Source organism: Ursus americanus, chromosome 3, assembly GCF_024610735.1.
Source record: "Ursus americanus isolate L20-20 chromosome 3, mUrsAme1.1.p, whole genome shotgun sequence".
Taxonomy (NCBI): domain Eukaryota; kingdom Metazoa; phylum Chordata; class Mammalia; order Carnivora; family Ursidae; genus Ursus; species Ursus americanus.
In genome coordinates, this window is record NC_142129.1 from 6,290,049 (window position 1) to 6,315,584 (window position 25,536).

The 25,536-nt window shown below is 60.9% G+C and overlaps 1 protein-coding gene across 1 annotated transcript in view; it reads left to right on the forward strand.

Moving 5' to 3' along the window:
• The window catches only part of KCNH2 (potassium voltage-gated channel subfamily H member 2), a 32,571-nt gene extending 9,911 nt beyond the window's left edge, over window positions 1-22,660 (forward strand). Inside the window, 14 exon segments of the mRNA XM_087860700.1 lie at window positions 7,852-8,016; window positions 9,100-9,155; window positions 9,157-9,541; window positions 10,146-10,357; window positions 14,975-15,403; window positions 15,899-16,286; window positions 16,578-16,777; window positions 17,209-17,461; window positions 18,660-18,853; window positions 19,123-19,222; window positions 19,785-20,057; window positions 20,131-20,317; window positions 20,632-20,809; window positions 22,107-22,660. Of these exon segments, the coding sequence (XP_087716826.1) occupies window positions 7,852-8,016; window positions 9,100-9,155; window positions 9,157-9,541; window positions 10,146-10,357; window positions 14,975-15,403; window positions 15,899-16,286; window positions 16,578-16,777; window positions 17,209-17,461; window positions 18,660-18,853; window positions 19,123-19,222; window positions 19,785-20,057; window positions 20,131-20,317; window positions 20,632-20,809; window positions 22,107-22,256 (3,170 nt within the window). The 3' untranslated portion in view covers window positions 22,257-22,660.
• Window positions 22,661-25,536: the final 2,876 nt, after the last annotated feature.

The following is a 25,536-nucleotide window of genomic DNA, read 5'->3' on the forward strand; positions in this document are numbered from 1 at the left end:
GTAATTTAATTGTTTTACCTTTCTCGGTCGGCTTTCATCCATCCTGAGCCTCCCTCTGTCTGTGGTGTCAAGTGGGGATCAAGTTGTATTTTTTTCCACGTAGTGAGCCAATTTTCCCAACACACCTAGTAAATAGCCTGTTCTTTTCCAGCGATTTGTGGGGCCACCTTTATCGTAAGCTAATTGCCCATCTATCCATGGGTCTGTCTTTGAGCTCTCTGTTCTGTTCCAAACATTTATTTGTCTGCTCTTGCATCAAAACCACACTAGAACAACAACTATGGCATTTAGTATATCTTAATCTGAAAGGCAAATCTTCCCTCTTTCTTCTGCTTTTTAAAGATTGACTTGGGGGGGCGCCTAGGGAGCGCAGTCGTTAAGCGTCTGCCTCTGGCTCAGGGTGTGATCCCGGCGTTCTGGGATCGAGCCCCACATCAGGCTCCTCCGCTGGGAGTCTGCTTCTTCCTCTCCCACTCCCCTGCTGTGTTCCCTCTCTCGCGGGCTCTCTGTCACATAAATAAATAAAATCTTAAAAAAAAAAAAGATTGACTTAGGTATTTGCGGACTTCTCTTCTTCTTTATGAAGTTTAGAGAAAGTTTCTGGAGTTCCTGGAAAGAAAACCCCCACTAGAATCTTGATTGGAATTAGGTTATTTGTATAGATTAATTTGGGGAGAATTGACATCTATATAATATTTGTCCCGACCAAGAGCCTGGACTGTCTCTCCATTTATCAGATCATTTCAGTATGCTTTATTAGTTTAAAGCACCCCCCCACCCCGCCCTGAGGCTTAGTGCATTCTTGGTCAATTCTAGTTACTTTACAGTTTCTGATGCTATTACGAAAGAGACCTTATTTTTGACCACCTATTCTAATAGCTTTGTGCCTGTGGAGAGAAATGCTGTGTGTTTTGTGGCTGACCTTGCATCTGGCAGCCTCACTGAGTTCTCTTATTTGTTCTAATTGTTTATCTGTTGATTTTGTTGATTCTTTGGGGAGATGGTCCTATCATTTGCAGATGATGCCGGTTTTCTCTATGTGTGGGTCGTTGCTGTGTGGCTTGCTGGTGGAACGTTGCATATGACTTCTCAGAACATTCCACACGCACTTGCATTTGTTCTTTGGAGTGTCCCAGCATCCTGGGAGCTGGGGGAGTCCTGGAGGGATTACAGCTCTCCCAGCGATGACTGAGAAGTGGTGGCTGCCTGGGTGACTGACAGGAGAGCTGGAATTGGGATGGGTGTTCTCAAGGCATCCCCTGGCTCTCTGGGGTACGCTGGGAGCCCAGGTAGGTGCAGAGTTCTAGAAGCTTGCATTGCAGAGCGCTGGAGGCGGGCAGGAACCCCAGGTTGTTCGTGTTGGACCTCGGCTGTGTGCCCTTACTGCCCAGTGGCAGGCTCTGTGGGAGTCACAGTGAAGAGTGCCAGTAGGGTCTGAGGTTCAGAAACACCATGCCTTTGAGGCTTCTGCTCTGGTCCCCTGTCCTGGCTCCCGGGCCACCAGCCTTCCTGTTCTATTCTGGTCTTTTTTTTTTTTTTTTTAAGATTTTATTTATTTATTTGAGAGAGAGAGAGATTGGGCTAGAAAGAGAGCACAACCAGGGGTAGGGGCAGAGGGAGAGAGAGAAACAGACTCCTGGCTGAACAGGGAGCCCAACATGGGGCTCGATCTTGGAACCCTGAGATCATGGCCTGATCCAAAGGCAGACACTTAACCGACTGAGCCACCCAGGCGCCCCTCCATTGTGTTGATAAGATTTAATAGCATATCCACAAAAGACGTGATTATCACAGTGGTTCCAACTATAGTCAAGACTCAGGATGGGTTTGAAATGGGCAGATTCTGTTGTGAAAAGCCAGTTAGTCTCCCTGGGTCTGAAACGGAGCTTGGAGGGTGGGGAGATTGCCCTGTGCACACCCACCTAAGTGCAGGTCACCACCCCGACGACCAGTCCTTGAACACCTGCTTACCCGGTACCTCCTGTGAAGCCAGCCCGGCCCTGGCCTCAGGGCTCCATCTTGGGTGGGGGTGCTGGGAAGAAGGAAGCTCACCCCAGATGCCAGTATACAGTTATCTCCTAAATTAGGGATATAGTTTAGAAATTCTCAAAGAGAAACATCATGGGGGCCAGATGGAGCAGTCAGTAACATCTTTGTAGAGGGGAGTCCTGCGGGTCCTGGCAGGATGGCAGGAGCTGGAGGGGAGCAGACTGGGGACTCTGGGGAGTGGGAGTGCCAGGTGGGGTGCACTGAAGGGGCTCCGAGGGAGCACGGGGGCCCCAGCAGGGACGGGAGGGCGGGCTGAAAGGTCTGACATGGTTGGGATCAGGGGGATTCTGAAGGGTTCCGGTGGGGGTGGAGGTGGAGGGGCAGACCCCAGGAAGTAAGGGGGGGGGAAGGGAAAGCTTGGAGGAGGGGAAAGAGAATGGAATTGGAGAGCAGCCTTCCCCACGTGAACATGGCCTTGTTTCACCTTCCTAAGGCTTCTGGGGGCAGGGCAAGGTCATGGCTCCCAGTTTATAGACATGTGGCTGTGTCCCAGGAGGTCGACAGGGCTGGGACCCAGAGCTTGTCTAGAAAGGACTCTTCCTTTCTTGAGGCTGCTCCAGTGTCCCTGGGGAAAGCGGCCCAGGCAGACCACATACAGTGGGTTTGTGGGGGGGGGGTGGTCTGGACCACTGCGCAGAGGCCCCTGAGGCCCTTTCTATGACCCTATAAATCCCTGGGAAGATGTCAAGCTGGAAGGGCCAGTGGAGGGGTCTATATCATGGCTCCCCAGTTCTTGCCCTGCAGTGGGCATTCTGCATTGCTCAGCTCCTGGGCTCAGGGGCAGAGGACTCTCTGTCTCTGTCTCTGTCACACACACACATACACTCACTGGTTGGCCTCTCAGGCTTCCCTACTCTGTCCCCTGGGCCTGCAATGTCCCTGGCCTTCCCTAGGCCCCCAGCTGCCCCTGAGAGCGGCGTGAGCGACACGGTGGCCCCTGGCCAGGAGCAGCTCCTGCTGCATCTTCCTGTCGCCGCCACCAGGCTAAATATAACCTGACACTGCACAGCCCTGGGCCGCCGGAGACAGCCTCTCTGCCTGGGGGCGGACAGGGAGGACTGGAGCCCCAGCCTCCTGCCCTCAGTGTGACTTTGGGCCCAGCTCCTCCTGCCGGGAGCCAGGCAGGGAGGCGACCAGGGTGAGGATGACCGCCTCCCCGAGGTCACCTTCCCTGCAGGGACCCAGCACCCTGCCTCGTTACAGCTCTAGATGCTTCCACAAGGCCATCTGTCATTTTGTCTGGCACCCAGGGCAGGAATCACTTGTCCCTGCAGCACACACAGGGAGACTGAAGCTCAGAGAGGTGGATGACCTGCCCACAGTCACACAGCAGTTGCCCGGGTCTCCCCAGCTGCTGGCTGGGGCAGATCAGCTCGGCTCCGTGGGCTCCTCCCTTTGAGTGACTCTCTCTTCCCCCATCTCATGCTGGGCTCTGAATTGGGGTCCTTCTGACTCCTTGACTCAGTGAGGGCAGGTGCCAGGCCTGTCTTGTTCATGGCGCCCTAAATGCTCACATGCATATGTTCGGGGAACGTGTGTGGGGAACGAAGAGTCACGCTCCAAGGAGCAGGGATGACATCTAGTTTATTTTTTATTTTTTTATTTTTAAAAAGATTTATTTATTTATTTATTTGACAGAGAGAGAGACAGCCAGCGAGAGAGGGAACACAAGAAGGGGGAGTGGGAGAGGAAGAAGCAGGCTCCCTGCTGGGAGCCCGATGTGGGGCTCGATCCCAGCACCCTGGGATCACACCCTGAGCTGAAGGCAGACACTTAACGACTGAGCCACCCAGGCACCCCGACATCTAGTTTATAGATAAACAAGCAGAGCCTCTGACCTGAGGAGTCTGTCCAAGGACACTCAGGGTCACCTGCAGTCCTCCCTTTCCCTGTGCTGCCCTAGAAGAAAAGGCCTGCCCCTGTTGAAGCCAAGCCTGGAGCTGCGCCAAGGCTGGGGGTGCCCAGAAGTGGGAAATGGGGTTTGGGACTGTGGGTGGGGTCCCAGACCCCTGGATGGGTTGGGAGCATGGCAGGGAGCATGGAGGACATTTATTAAGTCCTCCCTGGGCGCCCTCCTGGGTGTGGGGCGGCGCCAGCGAAGCCGGCCAGTGCTGTGTGCTGGTGGATGACTGGGGGGGGGGGGTCAGGAGGAGCTGTCCCTGCTGTGCTTGGAATGTGCCCCCCCATCCCTTCTCCCCTCCTTAGTATTCGTGGGGTGCTGCGTGACCTCCATGGGCCATTAGGATCCGAGGCACAGAGGAGCCTGCCAGAGGATGGCAATCAATCACTGATGACCTCCCTGTTCCTCGTGTCCATCCTCACAGGGCCCAGGGTGCCCCGAGCTCCAGGAGGCGGGCGAAGGCTGGATGTCCAGCCTTCAGGAGCCTTCAGCTGGGGCTGGGGGTTGGGGAGGATGTGAGAGGGGTATTCTTCGGCATCAACCACGTGAACCCAGGCTGGTCCAGGGGCCTCTCCCTTTCCTCCTTCTCCCGTTTATCAAGTCCTCCCTTGGGCCCAGCTCCTGCTTCACATATATTATGCCATTCATTCCTCCAGCCCCGTGGGGTGGGCGTGATCTTCCCGTGTCACCGAGGAGCACCAGAGGCTCGCGGAGGGCAGGTGACTTGCCCAAGGTCATTCTGAAGCAATGAGCCGAGGCCACCTGACTGCACAGCCTGCGCTCTCCCTTTGTGTCGGGGAGCCTCCTGGCCCTTCTGTGGGCGGTGTGGGGTTCCTGCTGCTCCCCTCCAGTCTGTCCCTTCCTGGCGTGCTTCTGGTGCCGGCGGCCTCGGGAGAGTGGGCCGTGCCTGCCACAGAGTGGCTCTAGGCGGAACTGCAGCCGGCCCAGCTCTGGGCCCTGTCCGCCTCAGCTCCAGGGGGAGCTGCCTGCCCTGGGGGCAGACCAAGGTCGGAAGAGGAGCAGAGCGATGGGCAGGGCCCAGGGGTAGGTAGGCGCGGGGCTAGGGGAGGGTGAGGTACCATCCTGTGTGTGCGCAGTGCCAGCCCCGGGCTCCCCTGGAGGCAGCTGAGCCGCGGACTCTGGACGTTTCTTCTCTGCCGTGAAGTTGTGTGAAGGTCAGAGCCCCACGACCCATAGCTGCAGTCTGCTCTGTGCCGATACCCAGCTCTGGCCGTCTCTGTGCCTCACTCCGGTCCTGTCTGCCCTTCAGCTGTCCTCAGCGATGCCCCCCCCCCCAATGCCAGCCAGTGACGGGATGGCCGAAGAGCTGGGGATGGGTGATGGGGCAGTCCGTGGAGGACCCAGCCCACCTGGCAGGGTGGTGGGAGGTGGGGCCCCAGAGAGCCCTGGCTGACTTGGAGCCACCGGCTCTCCTTCCGTCCATGTCCCCTTGAAAACAGCAGCTGGAGCCTACCTCCCCACCCTCATCCCCTCAGCCCTCAGGCAGGGCTCCAGTTCACATTTTTGGAATAACCAGGGCTTTGACAGGGTTATTTGAAAGGAAAAATTCCTTGAATGTCGACAAAGGGAGAGGGCCAAGGGGGCTTTTTGTGTGAGTGTATGTCTGGAGTGGGAGCTGGTCTGTACCGCGAGGGGGCTCACGGCTGGAGTTTCTGCAGCCCCGGCAGGCAGTGGGGTGGCAGTTTGGGATGCCAGGGTCCCGGGCTGCCTGAGATGCAGAATGCAGAGAAGCCTAAGCGGAGTGGGCTTGGGCAATTGAGGCCGGGGTTCAGACTCCTGGGGCTCTGTGTTGGGGGCAGAATCCCCAGGCCATCCTGAAGGGTTGGGCTCATCTGGGTTCCAGACTCGTGGACTTCTCTGAGATGAGTTTCCTCGCGAGGAATGAGAATCAGGAGCCTGGATCACTGGGGGGCCAGGGGTGGGTGTTGGGGGTCTCCAGGGCTCAGGTTTCCTGGTCTCTGGCCTCTCCTTAGTCCTGATGAGGGCCAGTCCCTGTTCAGGCCGCTGCCGGCCATCACCATATTAGGGCATAAACTCTAGGCGGGCTGTCTGGGTGCCAAACGGTCTCCAGCTGGGCCCGGCCCCCTGCGGCGCCCAACACCACAGCCTGGCTTCAGCCAGGCCATGTCAGAGGCCGGAGGTCAGGGGACAGCTGCTGCAGGGAGACCCAGACAGAGCCCCCAGTTCAGGTCCCACAGGCCAAGCCGCGAGGTCCAGGATGCGGTGAGTGGAAGGGCTTCGGGGTGGGGCGGAGAATTCCTGGCCAGCCCCTCCCCTGGCCCAGCCCCCCTCAACCTAGTACTGTCCTTTTCCAGTTGGTGTCAGAGGATCTCCTTCTGCTAGCTTGATCCCACAGCCCTTAGACGTGCCGATCTGCCTGCCTCTCCTGGCCTTGTCCCCAGCTAGTCCTCCCCAAGCCAGGGAGCATCTCTCAGGACTCAGGCCCTTTGCACCTGGCCTGCTCAGCTGAGGCTCGGCCCCCAGCGCCTCGTTGGCAGGCATCAAGCACTAGCCTGAGTCCGAGGCTGCCAGCTCCAAGTTTGTTGGCCTCTTCCTTGACTCAGTTCACCACCCACACTTGCTCTCCACGCTTCTCCTTCTTGACCCCTCCCCCACTGTCAGCAGTACCCCATCCCTTACACCTGCTGCCAGGGCCTGCTCCTGGTGCATTGTTCTAGGTGCTAGGCCCTTCAGAGGGTATGCAGACACTGGGGAGTTAGGCCCCTACAGTTCAGAGAAGACAGATGAGCACGGGTGAGCCAAGGCAAGGCAAGAAGTCTCTGCCCCAGAGAGAGAGGGACATGAGGAACATGTGTGGTCCCAGTAGGGTCCATAAAGAAGGGACAGGATGTTTCATTTAGGAGGGCTTCCTGTGGAGGTTCTGGACTGGGCCTTAGGCAGAGGCTGAGACTGCCAGGGTCACTTTCAGAAAGCGACAGAGAGAGGGGTGAGGGGGTGGTGTTCTGGACAAGGAGCAGAGGTGGACTGGGTGCAGTTGGCCTGGGGGACGGACCTCACCTGGAATAGGGGCTCTGGTGGCCAGAGAGAGAGAGAGAGATAGAATGGGAGGGGAAGAAAAAAGTCAAGGAACAAGAGAGAAAAATGAGAAACCGAAATGAAAGTTCTAGAAGTAGTGCTCCTCAACTCTTTGTTGAAAGATCACTTTATTTCTCTATGTCACAGACCAGTCCTTTTGTGAAACACAAAGTCCCACGCTTGGATAGTGCGCCAATACCAAACTGCGGTCATGGTTTTGAGACTCTTGCCCTCAACTTCTGAACTCACCTTACCGTGGACGGGCGTAGCACGCGGTGCTAACGTGGGGAGAGCAGAGTCGGAGACAGAGGGACTGCTAACCCCTCTACCGTGTCCAGGCCACACCAGGCATTGCCCTAGGCACTTGGCCCGTACTGACTTGTTTCATCTTTACAACGCGTGAAAAACGAGCCATTATCATTCTCATTTCAGAGGGAAGATGAGGCACAGGGAGGATAAATAATTAAGGGAGAAAAAAAAGCATAAGTGATGAAGCAGCAGAGCTGGAATGGGAGCCTCAAGGTCCTGGGCCTGAAGTCTGTGGGCTTCCCTGTGGGGCTAGACTGCCTGGTACAAGGGACAGCAAGGAAAGATCGAGAGGCTAGGGAGGGACAAGCGGAGAGGCCCTCACAAGGAGCAGCACGCTGGAGTGGACAGATGGAGGGAAGGAGCTCAGAGTGGCAGGCACATGGCCAGAGGAGGGGTCCGGGCAGGAGACACTGCGGAGGAGGGGCCAGGAAATGGGTACGGGGGCCGTGGGGCAGGCGTGGCTCGGCGCCATCAGGTTCTGCTCTGCCCACCTGAGGGGCCCTGGTGCCACAGTGGCCACGTCCTCTGCTCTGCAGGGAGCTGCTTCCTGTGCCTGGTGGACGTGGTGCCCGTGAAGAATGAAGATGGAGCTGTCATCATGTTTATCCTCAACTTTGAGGTGGTGATGGAAAAGGACATGGTGGGGTCCCCGGCCCATGACACCAATCACCGTGGCCCCACCAGCAGCTGGCTGGCCCCAGGTAAGTGCAGCCGTGCTCTCAGGTCCCTTTCCTGAGGCCTCGAGGCTCCCCAAGGCCAGTGCTCTGCAGGAAGGGATGTTGGGGGGTGCTCCTTTCAGAGGTTGGGAAGAGAACACCAAGGATATGGCCTAGTCCTGTCTGGCTCAGGATGGACAGACAGGAGTGGAGTGACGGACTGAGCCCAGATTCACAGGTCCTTGGGACAGGAATGCCCCTGGTTTCCTGGCCTTACCTGCTTGGGTTCTTACCACAGCATCTCCTGGAGCAGTCCTGTGTCAAGTCCCAGGAGCAGGGCATTTAGCCTTCCCACATGGCCCCGGCCACCTCGGAGTGGCTCCCCTGCTCATCAGAAGGCTCTGGCTCTCAGGGACTCAGCTCCCTCCCTGTGTTGCTTCTGGCCCCTGGGCCTTGTTCTGCTCTGGCCTTGGCTGATTGGGAAGAGGATTTGAGGGGAATGCTCACCATGGCTGGAGACACGGAGGCCTCATCTCATTCTCCCATAATACAAAGGCTCTCTCCTCCCCCATGACATCCTTTTTGGGTTTAATTTTGATTTTTCCGTCAGAGTCTTGACGAAAGATTTCACCTCTTGGTTGCTCAAGCTCCAGGAAGGCCATGTTAACAACACCGGCCTTACCTGCTCTCCAGGGACCGGTCACAAGGCGGCGGGGTATGGCAGGCTATGGCCGGAAGGCCACAGCATTATTCCTCCATGCAGATGCAGGCCCTGCCACTTACTGTGTGGCCTCTAGGTCGCAACACAACTCGAGTCTAAACTGGGGAGAATGATACCCACCAGCACAGTTGTGAGTCACGCATGGTTTATGGAGAGCCCACCATGACCTGTGAGGCTCAAGAAATGGTAGTTTATTGCTGTCCGGGCCTTAGATGAGATTGTGTTCCAGAGGTTTTTTGAAGCTTGAGTTCTGTGCAGTGGGAGTTGGGGTGAAGGGGTGCCAGCTGCCAGGGCTCCCGCTTCCCCACCTCCCTCCCCTCCTGGCGGGGGCTCCAGCTCCCAGGCTTCCTTGCTCTAGGCTGTTCTCCTGGCGGTCCCGTGGCCACGTGCCTCTCCTCTCCCCGCAGGCCGAGCCAAGACCTTCCGCCTGAAGCTGCCTGCGCTGCTGGCCTTGACCGCCCGGGGAGTCCTCGGTGCGGCCAGGCGGTGCGGGCAGTGCGGGCGCCCCGGGGGCCGTGGTGGTGGACGTGGACCTGACGCCTGCGGCGCCCAGCCGTGAGTCGCTGGCCCTGGATGAGGTGCCGGCCATGGACAACCACGTGGCAGGGCTCGGGCCCGCGGAGGAGCGGCGCGCGCTGGTGGGCTCCGGCTCCCCGCCTGCCAGCGCGCCCGAGACGCACCCGTCACCCCGGGCGCACAGCCTCAACCCCGACGCCTCGGGCTCTAGCTGCAGCTTGGCCCGGACGCGCTCCCGGGAAAGCTGCGCCAGCGTGCGCCGCGCCTCGTCCGCGGACGACATCGAAGCCATGCGCGCGGGGCTGCCCCCGCCACCGCGCCACGCCAGCACCGGTGAGCCTGAGCCTGCGGGAGCTGCCCCGACGCTTCCCCACCCGCCAGGCCTGCCCCGTTCGGGGCCCTCAGCTTTCCCCCTCTCAGCCCCGGCCTGTGTGCCTGGGAGATGGAAATCCCATTAAGTACTTACTTAATCCCATTAAGTGGCCTTTTACTCCATTAAATGTCCATTCATCCCATTACATTCTTCCACTCACAGAGCCTTTGCTGGCTGGTGGAGCTGCTCTCCCAGCATGGCCTGGAGCAGGGATGGCCATGGGGAGTGTGAAGGGCAGGAGAGGCCTCTGGGGCCCCGGGTACCACCGGGCCCTCTGGCCGGCGCCCAGTGCCCACTGAACAGATCCTGTGGAGGGTCTTCTCCCTCCGTCCTCTCCTAGCTGCACCATGGCATGCTTCCTTCCAGTGGGCAGGACTCTGGCCTTATTTCTCAGTGATGGCCTGTCTCCTGAGTTGACCTCATTGACTCACGGTATCCTGTGGCCTGGTTCACACAGGGCCTGGTCTCTGTCTCAGCCTGCCCCCCTGACCCGACTCTCCCCTCCACCCCTGGGCTATACACCCCCTGCCTGCCCCCCTGACCCGACTTTCCCCACCACTCCAGGGGCCATGCACCCCCTGCGCGGCGGCCTGCTTAACTCCACGTCAGATTCCGACCTCGTGCGCTACCGTACCATTAGCAAGATTCCCCAAATCACCCTCAACTTTGTGGACCTCAAGGGGGACCCTTTCCTGGCTTCGCCCACCAGTGACCGGGAGATCATAGCACCCAAGATAAAGGAGCGGACCCACAATGTCACTGAGAAGGTCACCCAGGTAGGTGCTTGGCTCCCTGCCTCTCCTCTCACCTTGGAGGAGCTTAGAGGGGGTGGGAGTGGGCTGTGGTCAAAGGAGGGTGGTGGAGGGCTCCAGTCAGTAATGGCCTCTTGAGGGTGGGCAGACCCATTGGCTGGAGGTGGGGGTGGGGGAGTTCCAGAACTGGGGTGAGAGAGAACAAGTCTGAGAGGTCCTGAGAAAGGGAGACTACAGGGGAGAAGAGGGGAGGGGAGGGGAAGGAAAGAGAGGAAGGGAAGGGAACTTGGGACAGGACAGATACAGAGAACAGGTTGATGGGGCACAGGGAGGACAGGGCAGTTGAGGCAGGGTGGGCTGGAGAAGACAGTCACAGGGGTGTGATGGGGTCTGCTCACAGGGTGTGGTGAAGGAGGTATGGGGCAGAGTAGGGGCAGACCTATGGGAGACTTCAAATTAGAAGGGGCCACGGAGGTCAAGGTCAGGGCCCCCAGTTCTTCTAGGCCAACGTGATAAGCTAGGTGGAGGGTGGGGATCCTATGCTAGGGCCAGAATGGCTTGGAGGTGCCCATCCCTGTCCCCAAACCATGGGACAGGGGAGTTGTCTTCCCATGTCAGGAGGGGAGCGTATGATGGTGGGCGCACAGATACAGAGGGATGAGGTCCCCAAATCCAGGGCCAGAGAAGACCGCCAGCCTTTGGGGGCATTGCCCAATGCTGTCTGGGGCCTGGTCTCCTGGCCCCTCCAGGCAGCAAGATTGCTGGCACCACCCCTGCGGCCCGGTCCAACTCCTTCTTCATGTCCTGGCTTTCGGGGTGGGGTCAGGGGAGAGGGTCAGGAGTGGGGATCCCTGCAGTAGGTGAGGAGCTTGGGACAGTGGGGGCCACTGTCCCACACCTGCTGAGCCTCAGTCTCCGTGGCTCCCTCCTGCCCCTTGCACGGTAGCTCCCTGAGTTGGCCCGGGCGAGGGAGCTGCCCCCCTTTCGCTCGCTGTTGTCGCTGCCAGCCTCCTCGGCCCTCCTCCTGGCCCTGCTCCCACTGCCTCTGGCTCTCTGGGCTCCTGCCAGGTCTCCAGCCCCTTGGCCTTGACTCCAGAATGTTCCCCCTCACCCCAAGCCCCGTATCTGGCTGCCTACCCCTCTCCCCCTCCTGCCTCTGCCTCTCTTTCCACCTGGAGCCTGGGTGTCTGCCCTGCTGCTGGGGCCTGCAGCGTGTGCCTGTCGTGGTGTGGTCTGTGCGTGGTCTGTATGTAGCGGCATGCGTGTGTGTTCCTGGCTTTGCCTGTCACCAGGCGGTCTCTCCATCTCTGGGTGTCTGTCTGACTCTGGCTGGCTGGGCACTGGACCGGCGGGGCGGGGGGTGTCGGGGAGACCATTAATCTGCGGTGACAGGCCTGGCTGCCGGGGGGGGGGGGGGGGGGGGGGGGGGAGGGGGAGGGGCGCGGGCTGCGGGAGCGGCTGCAGCAGGAGCCCTGATCGGGCCGCGGGGGAGGGGGCCGCTGGCCAGCACGGGCGGGGCGGGGGAGCCCAGTGTGGCAGGGTGGGGGGTGGGGACCTGGGAGGAGGGGCTGGCTGAGGAGCTGAGGTTCCGACCGCGGCGCTGCTGCTGGGCTGGCGGCGGGCAGAGCGCAGCACCCTGGCAGCGGGGCCCGCACCAGGGGGCCATGGGCAGCCCGAGCCAGGCGGGCTGCTGTCCACACTCACTGCCAGGGTGACCCCGGCCCCAGGGCCCAGCCCCAGCAACCCTGGCTTCATGCCAGGGGCTGCCCTGGAAGCCAGGCCGCCAGCCTCTGGGGCGCAGCCTGGGCTGGGACTGCTGCTGGGGTGCAGGTGAGGCGCTGGCCGGGCCCTCGGGCTCCAGGGCAGTCAGGCTGGGGGGAGCCAAGTCCTCCATGGCGGCCCCAGCAGGGAAGGCGAGCAGGACAGGGGCTCTGCAGCCCAGGGCCCAGAAAGGCCGGGTGAGGCGGGCCGTGCGCATCTCCAGCCTGGTGGCCCAGGAGGTAGGTGACCACCCCCCCAGCCACTCCCTTTCCCTCCCTGGGCTGGGGCACTGAGACAGGCGCTGGCAAGTTGGGTGCGGCTTGGAGGACCCTGGCTCCCAGGCCGGGCCGGGAGAGGGCTTCTGAGAAGCAGGACGGGTTGGGGAGCCGTGGGGTCCGCAGCTCTGCTCATCCCACTGCTGGCCCCTGATCGCTCTCCTCCAGGCCTGCTGGGCCTGGGTGGACAGTGTTTTTCTTGCCAGGGCTTCCCCTCTCCCAAGGCTTCCGTGGCCCACAGTCCTGGCTCTAAATACAAAAGAAGGAGAGGGAGAACAGGGATGAAATGGGTGCCCAGAGAGGATGACGGTGAGTGAACGGGGAGGAGAGGAACATGGTGGGAAAGTGAGAAGCCTGCCAGAAAAGCTCTGGGACCCTAATGCTCCTTGCCGTGGGCTGGCGTGGACACCGTGTGGGGGGAGGGAGGCTTGGGCTGCTTCCGGGGTCCAGATTTGGAGACTGAGGCCGAGGAGAGTGTGAGTTCAGGGGCCACCGGATGGCGATGAGGGCAGGTGGAGCTCAGCCACCTGGATCACCGCTTCCCTGGGGTGTGAGGTGCTGGTGGCTGCATAGCCCCCCCCCCCCGCTGGTTATTCTGCAGGCTTCTCCTGGGAGTCACCTCTCTGCCCCCAGGGGCTTCTGTAGTGGGGAGCAGCTCAGGGCAGTTGGAGGTGGTTTGGGAGTGTGTCTGAGAATCCCCCTGAACTCCCTGCGCTCCTCCTAGTTGGGGAACAGGTGTGTGTGTGTGTGTGTGTGTGCGGGGGAGAATCCCACCCACAGGTGAGGACCCAGGATTTGGCTTAAATAAGCTTCAGTATTCTCTGGCACAGGAAGTCAAGGGGGGGTTACAAACCTGGGCCAAGGCCATACGGTAAGCAGCTGGTCGCAGAGCAGGGCCTGGCCCCTGTAAGCTGAGGTCTGTGGATCCAGGCCTTGAGTCCTGGGTTTGTCCCACGAGTGTGCGTTTGTGCACTGGCACCGTGCTGGTCTTGCTGGTGCAGACTCGGGGAGGGGCAGGGTCATGCTGTGGGTGTGGTCCCACACAGCCCCCAGGGCTCGGGGAGGAGCCCCATCCAGGGGCAGTTGTCTGTGGGAGCCTTGGTCCATTCTTTTTGGAGTCCTCACTTGACCCCTGAAAGGCCATTGCCTCATGCTGTCTGCCTTAAGAAGCAAGCAGCTTGGGCTGAAGGCAGGGCAGAAGTGGGGGCCTGGAAGCCCCCATGCTCCCTCCCCTCCCCAGGCCCCAGCCGCTCCCCCAGCCATCAGATGTGTCTGGAGCTTCCATGACTCCCTGAGGGTGGCCAAACCCCTAACCATGGCCCGCGTTAACTTCCAGTTACTTCCTCTGAGGGGATGCTCTCCAAACAGTCCATCTGGGGATGGTGGGTCCAGGGGATCCCTGGCTTGAGTATGAATGGGAATCTTTGGGGGTTCCACCCACCCCGACTCTTTCCCAGCCCAGAGACCTGAGGATGTGGGGCCCTGGCACTCAGTGCTTCTGGAGTGAGGCCAGGAACCTTGGTTCTCAGGGTGTGGGTGAGGCTTTGGGTTTGGCTGCCTGGGGATGGCAGCGCCAGGCCTGGAGGGCCTAGGGACAGAGTCTGGGGTTGAGTCAGATGTCTGTGAGGGAGGATTCTAGGGGGCAGGGGGAGGCAACGGAGAACAGCCAGGCTCCTGGCCCAGCACGGGGAAGCTGGCCTCAGTTCTTCCTAGTTTGGCTTGGGAGGAGAATGGCACGGCTGCTGCTGTTTGCTGTGGATGGCAGGCCTGCCTCTGCCTGACCGTTGAGCCTGTGCAGGGCTGGGTAGGACACTTCTGCACATTCGCCTGCGTGCACGTCCGTCTGTGTGCATGTGGGTACATCTGTGGCTGGCTTAGGTTTTCTGTGGGCCTTTGTAGGAGTGTGGGAGGGCAAAGTTTGAGGTCTGGGGACAGGGGGCCTGGGGAGTGGCGGGGGTGTGTGTCTTGGTCACTTCCCAAGGGAGGCCAAGGGGCCTGAGTCTGGGTGGCTGGTACCCTTGCACCAGTGGCAAACGGACCTTTAGGCTCTCAGTCCCTGGGCCACCAGGAATGGCACTGCTATGGGAATGGCAGGGACCACCACCGTTTTATGTGTCGAAGCTATGGCTCCAGGGGTTATCACCCAGGCTTGGAGTCTAAGCCCTTGGAGCATTTTCTCTACTGGAATCATGGTGTGTGAGTGTGTGTGTGTGGTGTCTGTGTGGTGTTTGGGGGGCGCTGTGGGCAGGGTCGTGTGGTGGAGTTATAACCAGAGGTACGGGTGCACGTGGCTGGTGGGGAGCCGTCCTTCTGGATGTCACTGCCTGGTGCCCTGAGCTCAGGTAGCCAGACAGCAGGTCCGCGTGCTGCCTGGGGAAGAGGAGTGCCTGGCTGCCCCGGCAGGCAGGGGCTGTGGCCTCTGGCTGAGGGATGGGCATCCGGATGGACTCTTGTTAGCTTCTCCCTTACTTGCTCGGTCTCTTCTCCGGAGGCCCCCCCAGAGATGACGCCTGCTCCCACCCTGGAGAGCCCGTGGCCTACCCTCCCCGGCCCCGGACTCCAGGGCGCCATCATTCCATCGCCTCCGCCCCCCCCGCCCGTCCAGGTCCTGTCCCTGGGCGCCGACGTGCTGCCGGAGTACAAGCTGCAGGCGCCGCGCATTCACCGCTGGACCATCCTGCACTACAGCCCGTTCAAGGCCGTGTGGGACTGGCTCATCCTGCTGCTCGTCATCTACACGGCCGTCTTCACGCCCTACTCGGCTGCCTTCCTGCTCAAGGAGACAGAAGAGGGCCCCGCGGCCCCCGACTGTGGCTATGCCTGCCAGCCCCTGGCCGTGGTGGACTTCATCGTGGACATCATGTTCATCGTGGACATCCTCATCAACTTCCGCACCACTTACGTCAATGCCAACGAAGAGGTGGTCAGCCATCCCGGCCGCATCGCCGTCCACTACTTCAAGGGCTGGTTCCTCATCGACATGGTGGCCGCCATCCCCTTCGACTTGCTCATCTTCGGCTCTGGCTCCGAGGAGGTAAGTCGGCAGGGAGGCAGAGGCTGGGAGGGCACCTGGAAAAGGAGAGGAGGTGGTGGGGCCCAGGGGGTAGGGAGAGAAAGGGGGCATGGCAGGTGCCCCAGCTAGCCCATGGCTGCCGCCCCGTCCACATGAGCCGCTCGCCAGGTAGGGGTCCGGAGGGGCCGCCTTCTTCTGTTTGTCTATCGAACGAGGCCGCCATGTTCTAAGCACGTAGAAGTGGCCTGGGAACCAGTGGGAGTTCTGTCCAGGTCCCTTAGGGTGGGTTTTGTGCCCTTCTGAGTCCCGGTCTCAGCAGGGGTCCCCGTGAGCCCTTTGTCCCAGAGCTAGCACAGAGATGAATGGGACTCCGTGCTGGGCTTAGGGAATGGGAGGGGCTTTGATCACTGGGAGGTTCTGGGGGAAGTCTTTGGGGATTTTACTTCAGTGACCCCGAGGGCTGCACTGCCCCACGACTCCTCATTAGCCCCCACACTGAACGCCCCCCACCCCCAGCTGATCGGGCTGCTGAAGACGGCACGGCTGCTGCGGCTGGTGCGCGTGGCCAGGAAGCTGGACCGCTACTCGGAGTACGGCGCAGCCGTGCTCTTCCTGCTCATGTGCACCTTTGCACTCATCGCGCACTGGCTGGCCTGCATCTGGTACGCCATCGGCAACATGGAGCAGCCGCACATGGACTCCCGCATCGGCTGGCTGCACAACCTGGGCGACCAGATCGGCAAGCCCTACAACAGCAGCGGCCTGGGCGGCCCCTCCATCAAGGACAAGTACGTCACGGCCCTCTACTTCACCTTCAGCAGCCTCACCAGCGTGGGCTTCGGCAACGTCTCCCCCAACACCAACTCTGAGAAGATCTTCTCCATCTGTGTCATGCTCATTGGCTGTGAGTGTGTCCCTGGGGGCGGGCGGCGGCTAGAGTCTGGGAGGAGCCCGTGATGGAGGAGAGGGAGGATGCCACATGGGCCAGACTGGGGCCCCGGGACGTGGAGGCTCCCGGGACTACCATCGGGACACGTCTGGGAACTGGGACACCAGGGCACGTGGACCTGGGCTTCTGTGTCTGTGCGTCTCTCGCGTGTGCTTATGCGGAGGTGTGCCTGCGTGTGTCACTGACCCGGCGCCGGGGCGGGCGGGGTCCCTCGCGCGCTGACGGGCTGCGCACCCCCGCCCCCAGCTCTCATGTACGCCAGCATCTTCGGCAACGTGTCCGCCATCATCCAGAGGCTGTACTCGGGCACCGCCCGCTACCACACGCAGATGCTTCGGGTGCGCGAGTTCATCCGCTTCCACCAGATCCCCAACCCCTTGCGCCAGCGCCTGGAGGAGTATTTCCAGCACGCCTGGTCCTACACCAACGGCATCGATATGAACGCGGTGAGGCCCCTGGACTTCGAGGAGGGCTGGTGGCGGGCTGGAGGGAGCAAGGTCACAGAGATTTCTCTGGATGCAGGAAGCACCCTTGACAGTGTCACACTCTGTGGTTCAGGTGGTCGAGTTAGTGCTCAGAAGGCCCCTGAGAGAGGTGTGCTCCTCCTTTTGATAATGGAGCTCATTTACCGGGAGAACTCACACCACGAGGCAGGCCAAAGCAGGCCCTTTCACGTAGGCGAAGCATGGAAACCTTCCAACAGCCCCAGACAGGGATCGGTCTCTACACTGTACCCAAGAAAATGAAGCCGAGAGCAGCAAGGCGTCATCATGCCCGCGAGCGCACGGCTAGAAGGGGTGGACCCTCTGATGCTCCTCCCAGGGTCTCAGGGCCGGGGGCCTGAAGACAGGGTGCTGAGCCCGCCCACAACCCCCAGGTGCTGAAAGGCTTCCCCGAGTGCCTGCAGGCGGACATCTGTCTGCATCTGAACCGCTCACTGCTGCAGCACTGCAAGCCTTTCCGAGGGGCCACCAAGGGCTGCCTGAGGGCCCTGGCCATGAAGTTCAAGACGACCCATGCACCGCCAGGGGACACGCTGGTGCATGCTGGGGACCTGCTCACCGCCCTCTACTTCATCTCCCGGGGCTCCATTGAAATCCTGCGGGGGGACGTCGTCGTGGCCATCCTGGGTACGGGGCTGGGTCAGGGGGGACCGGGTGCTGGGCTGGAAGTGCCTGCCGAGGCCTGGAGAGAGGTCTGAGCTCTCCGAGGACACAGTCGTTGGGGCTGTGGACCCAGGAGTGCCTGCAGAGGACCTTGAGTTCCTTTAATTCACCTAAGCTTAGGCCCTCCAAGGGGGGGGACAGCGGAGAGGAGCCCTAGATGGGGTGGGGCTGCTGAACTCGGGGGAGGGGGGTTCTTGGATTCTGCTCCCCCTCAGGCAGTGACACTCTTGCTTCCTTTTAAAGCAGGACCAAACCGGATATTCCAAGGTGGGCAGTGGAGGGACGTTATGCATATGATTTTGCTAAGGAAGTTTACTAAGCCCCTGCAGCCTCACGGGACACAGCCCAGCCCAGCCTGCACCATCTCCAAAGCAAGGGAGCCTTGCCCCTCTTCTCCTCCCATCCTAACTTTCCATCCTACCTGTCCACAGAGCAGGGGTGCCTGGCAAGGGCCTTCCTGCCCTCTGCCTGTCCTCCCCTTGCCCCTGCACAGCTGCACCTTAGTGCAAATGTGTCACAATGGGCCACTTTCGATTTTTATTTCTCAGTTCAGCACAAATACCTATACTCACTCCACAGACATCCCAAACACAAGTAAAACCAAAGGTTCACCACACAACACTTAACTTTACTATGTGTGATACATTCTGGTGTTATCTGTCCTGCGCTATGATCAGTTATGTTAGCCTATTTTTTTTTGGCAAACAAAACGCCGGTCTTGTTTCCCTACTGTGTTATGATCTAAGCTCGAAGAACACCGAGGGCGCAGTGATTGGCCAGGAGGGTGTTTGGGACATGGGGTTTGGAGGGGGGTAAAAGTGGACTCAGAACCCAAGGAAGCCAGGATCATGGGCAGAGAGGGGGTATCCAGGCTGGTCCTGCTGGCTGTTTCCAGTTGTCAGAAGGCAGGGAGGTCCAAGCCCTCTACCCCCATCTACCCCAGGGCACTGAGACCAGGCCTCATAGGTCCTGCCTTTGGGCGCAGGGGGGAGATGGGGCTGGCTGAGGCTTCCCTGGCTCTGGGGGCTGGGGCTGGTGGGTGAGTGATCCCACTGAGGGGAGGCCCCTGGCCCCCAGCCCAGGGTGAGAAGGCCCAGAAGACAGGTGCCTTTTGCCTGTGCTGCTGCCCAGGGGCTGAACCTCCACTCTTGGTGGCCTCCAGGGAAGAATGACATCTTTGGAGAGCCTTTAAACCTGTACGCTCGGCCTGGCAAGTCCAACGGGGACGTGCGGGCCCTCACCTACTGCGACCTGCACAAGATCCACCGGGATGACCTGCTGGAGGTGCTGGACATGTACCCTGAGTTCTCCGACCACTTCTGGTCAAGCCTGGAGATCACCTTCAACCTGCGGGACGTGAGTGCGCTGCCCTGAGCAGGCCTCGCCCTGGTGGCTGCCCCCAGCTGTGCGACCTCTCTGGGCCTATTTCCCTGCCTGTCAAATGGTGTCAAAGTCCCAGCCGCACTCAGCCCTCCCCCTTGGGCAGGGGTGACATCTGTGTGGGAGCGCTTCCTCACAGCGGATGCTCTGGGCCCCACTTTCTCTCTATGTTAATGAGGGGGTGTGGGCTGACCCGGGCCGGGCAGGTGGGCGCAGAAGGGCCCTGACACCGCTTTTGGTTCTAGACGAACATGATTCCCGGGTCTCCGGGCAGCGCGGAGTTGGAGAGCGGCTTCAACAGACAGCGCAAGCGCAAGCTGTCCTTCCGCCGGCGCACCGACAAGGGTGAGGCGGGGGCGGGGTGGGGTGGGGCGGGGCGAGGTGGGTGGGGTCCAGGTGAGGTGGGGTGGGGGCCAGAGCGCAGGGTCTGGCGGTGTCAGCTGCGCCTGGGCTCTGCAGATTTTCGCGCCCCTACCTTCAGTGATCCCCACTGTCTCACCCCACCTGCGTAAAATGCTGTCCATTCTCCAATCCCCACTTGAACTGGCACCTCCTCCGGGAGGCCCCCTTCCACCCTCCTGGGCGGGAGAGTGCCGGCCTCTTTGGGCTCCAAGCGGCTGGTGTCTCTGGCGCTGCCTTGAACTGATATGGGGCGAAGAGACAGCACAGAGGAGGGTGAGGGGAGCAGCGACGACGGGGGTCCCAGAGAGCCCCGCCCATTAGTGCCACTGCCCGTGCTTCTCAGTCAGCAGCCGGAGAAGACCTGGCCCCGCTCCTGGTTGCTCTCAGTCCTCTTGAGCATGGGGAAAAGAGCAGAAGAAACAGCCCTGTCCCAGGCCTGCTCAGTCCCCTCCCCTCCCCTTCTGCGCCTCCTTCCTTCTCTGAGGCCCTTCTCTGTTTCCCACAGACCCGGAACAGCCAGGGGAGGTGTCGGCCTTGGGGCCGGGCCGGGCGGGGGCAGGGCCGAGTAGCCGGGTCCGGCCAGGGGGGCCGTGGGGGGAGAGCCCATCCAGTGGCCCCTCCAGCCCTGAGAGCAGTGAGGATGAGGGCCCAGGCCGCAGCTCCAGCCCCCTCCGCCTGGTGCCCTTCTCCAGCCCCAGGCCCCCCGGAGAGCCGCCGGGTGGGGAGCCCCTGACGGAGGATGGTGAGAAGAGCAGTGACACTTGTAACCCGCTGTCAGGTAGGGTAAGGGCCATCGCAGGTGGGTGGGGCGTGGCATCTGACGAGGCCTCAACCCAGCTCTCTGGCTCCAGGGGCCTTCTCAGGAGTGTCCAACATCTTCAGCTTCTGGGGGGACAGTCGGGGCCGCCAGTACCAGGAGCTGCCTCGCTGCCCTGCCCCCACCCCCAGCCTCCTGAACATCCCTCTGTCCAGCCCGTGCCGGAGGCCCCGGGGCGACGTGGAGAGCAGGCTGGATGCCCTTCAGAGGCAGCTCAACAGGTGAGGGTGGCTCCTGGGATCGTGCTGTGCCCCCAGCCATGGTCGAGGGGGTGAGCGTGACAGGGGGTATGTGATCTGCGGGTTTGTGGCCGTGTTTCGGAGAAGGGGGGGGTGTATTCTGTGTGGGCCTGTCTGTGTGCGCCGCACCTTGACCTCCTCCTTCCATTCAGTGCCGAGACCCGGGCCGCACCCCTAGAGTGAAGAGGGAGCCTGGGGTTGACCAGCTGGCTGGTCCGTAAGGTGGTCCCGAGGTCCCAGTGACTGGTGTCCCCACGTCCCCGAGAGCCAGAGCACCCTCCTCCTTCTTGCCCCAGGCTGGAGACCCGGCTGAGTGCGGACATGGCCACTGTCCTGCAGCTGCTGCAGAGGCAGATGACTCTGGTCCCACCCGCCTACAGTGCTGTGACCACCCCAGGGCCTGGTCCCACCTCCGCCTCCTCTCTGCTGCCTGTCGGCCCCATTCCCACCCTCACCCTGGACTCGCTTTCTCAGGTAAGTTCCAAAGCCCCCTCCCTGCCCAAGGCACCCTGGCCCTGCCTTCTCTGACCCGGTTCCACCCCAAACCTGCTTTGCTGTCCTTTCGCTCGGCGCTGGGCCTCAGCTTCCTCCCACCCCCGTCTCTGCCCTCGTCCTGGACCGAACTCCTGGAGGAACACTTCTTCAGGAGCTGCAGGCCCCCAAACCAAAGCCCCCCAAAAGCTGGGCCAAGGAAGACAGCAGGCTGAGAGGTGTCACCTAAATGACCAGACCCACCAAGGTGTCTGTGTCATGGCCATGAGGGGTCTCTCGAGGAGGGGACTGGGTGAGCCTGGGGCCCGGTGGTGGGGCCTGCGTGCCAGCGCACCTTTGCGACAGGGTCCTGGCTCCCTGCCGTGACTGGCGCTGCTCAGCCCCTGCTCCACTGCCAGCCGATGGCGCTCGCACTGGCTGCCTTGCCGGGCTGTCTGGAGGGCTTTGGCGAAGCCCCAGGGTAGCACTTCTGGCCTGCATCTCTGCTCTTCTGCTGGAGTGGGCTGCCGTTGCACTCTGTCCTCTCCTGAGTGGACATGTGTGTTCCCAGCTTTCTGACAAGACAGCTGTGCCTGGGCCCCAGGAAGGGGGCTCTTCTGGCTCCCAGAGGTGGCCTGGGATCTGCTCCCCCCCTTCCTCTGGCATCTGCTCCCCCTCCCATATGCTGCCTGCTCCTGTTTGCAGACACCAGGGCCCACGTCAGCAAATGTGCCAGTCTCCCTTCACGGCCTCCCCCGCGGAGATCTCACAGCACACTCGTCAGCATCCACAAACCCCTCCCGCCTGCCCTGGCACTCTCCCTGGCCTTCCGAGGCCTGGCCGCCAGCCTGCCTCTGTTTCTAGGTCCCCGAGTTCTTTCTAGATTGGAGGAAGGAGCCTCGTTTCTCTTTCTGCCCCAACTCAGGGCCCCTTTTTCTGGGTTGGGTTTGGATTCATCTGCCATATTCCCCGGGGAAGGGAGTGGCTGTAGCCTGGAGTTCTCCGCTACGTCAGGGGCAGCTCCCAGGGCTCCCGGCTGCCCGGTTTGGCTCTTGCCCATGGAGAGTGCACTTCTCTGCTTGCAACCTCAGCGCCTCCCCTTCGTACCCCAAGTGCTGCTCTGTGTGCCTCGGCTCTTCTTGTCACCTCCGACCCTCTTCTGTCCTCCAGTCCTCTGTCACCAAATTCTCCTGACCTTCTCTGTCCTCTGACCCTCCTCTTTATTCCCCTGACAGCCCCCTCTCTCCCCTCCCTCCCCTTCCACAGTCTTCCTCGTCTGCTCACACTGTCTTCTCTGCAGGTTTCCCAGTTCATGGCGTTCGAGGAGCTCCCCCCGGGGGCCCCGGAGCTCCCCCAAGATGGCCCCCCTCGACGCCTCTCCCTGCCGGGCCAGCTGGGGGCCCTCACCTCCCAGCCCCTGCACAGACATGGCTCAGACCCCGGCAGTTAGTGGGGCTGCCCGGTGTGGACACGTGGCTCACCCAGGGTTCAGCGCACTGCCTGGGCCCCTCCCCTCAGAGGCCCTGCCCAGGAGGCCCTGGCCGAGAAAGGGGAGAGGAACATGAAGGCACAGCCCCTCCCCCAGCCCTTGGGACCATCTCCTCCTGCAGTCCCCTGGGCCGCCATGGGAGCGGCAGGGGCAGGGACAGGGCCGGGCAGTGGACGGGGGTCTGTGGTCTCCCCACTGCCCTGGGGGCATTAGCTGGTCTAACTGCCCGGAGGCACCCGGCCCTGGGCCTTAGGCACCTCAAGGACTTTTCTGCTATTTACTGCTCTTACTGTTAAGGATAATAATTAAGGATCATATGAATAATTAATGAAGATGCTGATGACCATGAATAATAAATAATTATCCTGAGGAGACTCCAGCGGTGCTGGGAGGGTGGGGCCGTCGGCATAGGCTGTATCCTGTGTTCACACTCACACACGTGTGCACACGTGCACCGGGGTCTCTGGGGATCGGGTGCGTCTGCGTGTACGGGGCCTGCAGGGGCTGCCAGGATACTTGGGTGTGGAGTGTGCATACAGGGGTGCTCCCTGGGAGCTGCCGAGGGTCACCTCCGGGGATTCCTGCCTCTGTGGGGCCCTGCTTCCTTGCGGCCCTGGATTCAGGATAGCAAAGAACCGCCTGGATTGCTTTGAATAGAGAGGACGTCCTAATGGGATGCAGTCCTGGGTCCAGCCCCTCAGGGTCGTGTTTTGCTAGGTGGCATACTGGCTCCCAAAGCTGGCCCCACGGGCTGGTAACGCAGCTGTACACTGGCTTGTCGCCTTACACACTTCACAATCCCAGCCCACGCTGACCCTAACCTGGGGCTGTATTGCTTCATTCTGGTCCATATCCCCCTATCCCCTGACTTGGCCTTATCTTGACCTTAACCCAGACTCACGCAGACCCTGTATAGTTGGGCCCCCACAGCACTCCAAGTGTGGGCACACTGCTTTTCTCAGCCCTGGCCAGAGCTCCGGGTGTCTGACACATGGGCCTCACTTGGTCACTATGATCTCCTGAGCGCCTGTGACCCTTGATCACAGAGTTGCTGCCTAGAGAGGGTGGAACTTTTTGGGTGGCTCATTGCCTTACTGGGGAAACAAGTCAGAACATACATCCTGGGGCCAGGGAAGGGTTGTGCGTGCACACACACGCACACACACACACCCTGCTGGTCTTGCGAAGACACACAGCCTCCTGGAGCAGTGGCTGGCCGTGACCGTGGCAGGCACCTGCTGGCCAGCAGGAGGAGCCGATGGGCAGTGGCCAGCTCTGCTTGTAGGCAACAGTGCTGCCTCAGGCCTCCGGAGCCCACGGAGCAGTTTCCCACTTAATCCCCACAACCCCTGACCCTTTGAAGTGGGTTTGTTAACCTTGCTTTAAAATCAAATGTGGCTGTTCTGTCTGTGCCTGGGGTGGGGTGGGTGTTGGGAGCAGAGACCCTGGTCTGTGAGCAACCTGGAGGGTTCTTGCTGTGCTCAGGGCAGGGAGGGGAGAAGGGAGAGAATCTCCCCCTGTCCAGGTGACTCTGCCCCAGGGCCCTGGCTCCCCTCCCGGGATCTGCCGCACCTGCTCATCCCTTGGGAGTTCACACACAGGGCTTCCTGGTGGGTTGATGTATGCAATGTTGGGGGTGGGGGTGGGGGTGGTGAGTAGACCCCCTCAGTACGGGGCAGAGACAGAGCCAGGCAGAGGTGACCGTGCAGCTACTGGTGAGAAGTAATGTCCAGACAGCTCAGTGCACCTGGCTCACTGGGTCCGTACGAGCTGGGCCAAGAGTGCACTCTGCTGCTGGCTCCATCCTTGTTACCGTCTGCCCTTGGCCTTAGAGTATCCTTGTCCTGGAACTCAGCTACGGTTCATACCACTCTGCCCCCGTGCAGGGGTGGAGGCTGGGGGAGCCTGGGGAGGGGCTGGGGGCCGTCCCAGTGAGTCAGGACTGGTGCTGGTGAGCACCTGGTGGGGAGGGAGCACGATGCCAGCCCCCGCAGTCAGCCACTGGCCCTGTGTAGGCTTTGGCGCTTGTCTGCGATGAAAGCACATGGACGTCCCAGGGGTCAATTGGTTCAGTCTGTATGGGGGAGCTGCCAGTGTGGTTAGGATGCTCCGTGCCAGGCCCCTGCTGGGAGCTACTGCTGAGGTTCGATGGTGGGTGGAGGACATTTACTGGATCATTCTACCCATCCAGATGCAGCTAGGTGCTTGGGGTGTGCGTCATTTAACCCTTAGGTGTACGGGTACCAAGTGGGAAGATGAAGGTTCAGCATGGTCAGTGCCTGGCAGGTGCTCCCACTGCTGACGGGTGACAGTGCACAGTTTCAGACTGCGTGGGAGGAGGGACAGCGACCCTCCGGCCACAGCGCGGGGCTGACACTCGCTACCCACAGGGCGCAGGCTCAAACCTGGGCCTAGTGGGGCCTGAAAGGCAGGCGGGGGTGCTGTGACTGGGAGTGCAGCCCAGTTTGGGAGTCTTGCATGCAGATGCCCCCAGCTCCTGCTCCCGGCCTGCTCTGGCCGTCCCGTCTCCTCCTGCCAGCCCGGGTCTGTTCTGCCCAGCGCACAGGAGTAGTGCCATAAGCCACCGCTGTGCCTGCAGCCCTGGAGCTCTCTGCTGGGCTGAGGAAAGTCGAGTTTTGGGGCAGGGTCCGCCCAAAGCAGAGGCGGCCATGGCCACCCAGAGTGGGGCCCTGGCGCCAAGCTGGCTGCACCTTATGGGGTCCTTGTTGCGTCCCTGAGACCTGAGGGTTCTCAGGTGTGTTGGAGAGGGGTGGGTGGAGCTCTAGCTCCTGTGTTCCAGCTGGGAGTACAGCCTAACGGCAGGCTGCATCCCTCCTGGGCCACCCTTGCTCTCTGTGCATCGCCCACTCTTTCAATGCCCACCTCATCTTATTTGTTCTTTTATTTCCTTTCCTTTCCTTTTGTTTTATTATTTTATTTTTTGTAGAAACCCTCAGTATAAATGCTTTGGAAGGGAGATGAAGGGCCATCAGAAGTCAGTAGCCTGGGAGCCTGGTAGAAGGGGTGCTTAAGGAATATCACTCCTGGAGCCCAGAAAGAGAGAAAGGAAGGAGGCATTGGGAGTGCTGCACAGCCCTCTACACGCTAGGCTGTTCCACTCTAGCCTGAGACAGTAGATAGAGAGCAGCGGCTCCATGGAGGTGGGGCCTGTTCGTTCTGCAGGGCCTAGAACAATGCCTGGCATGGGGATGTGCTCAGTGTTTCCTGAATGGATGGATGG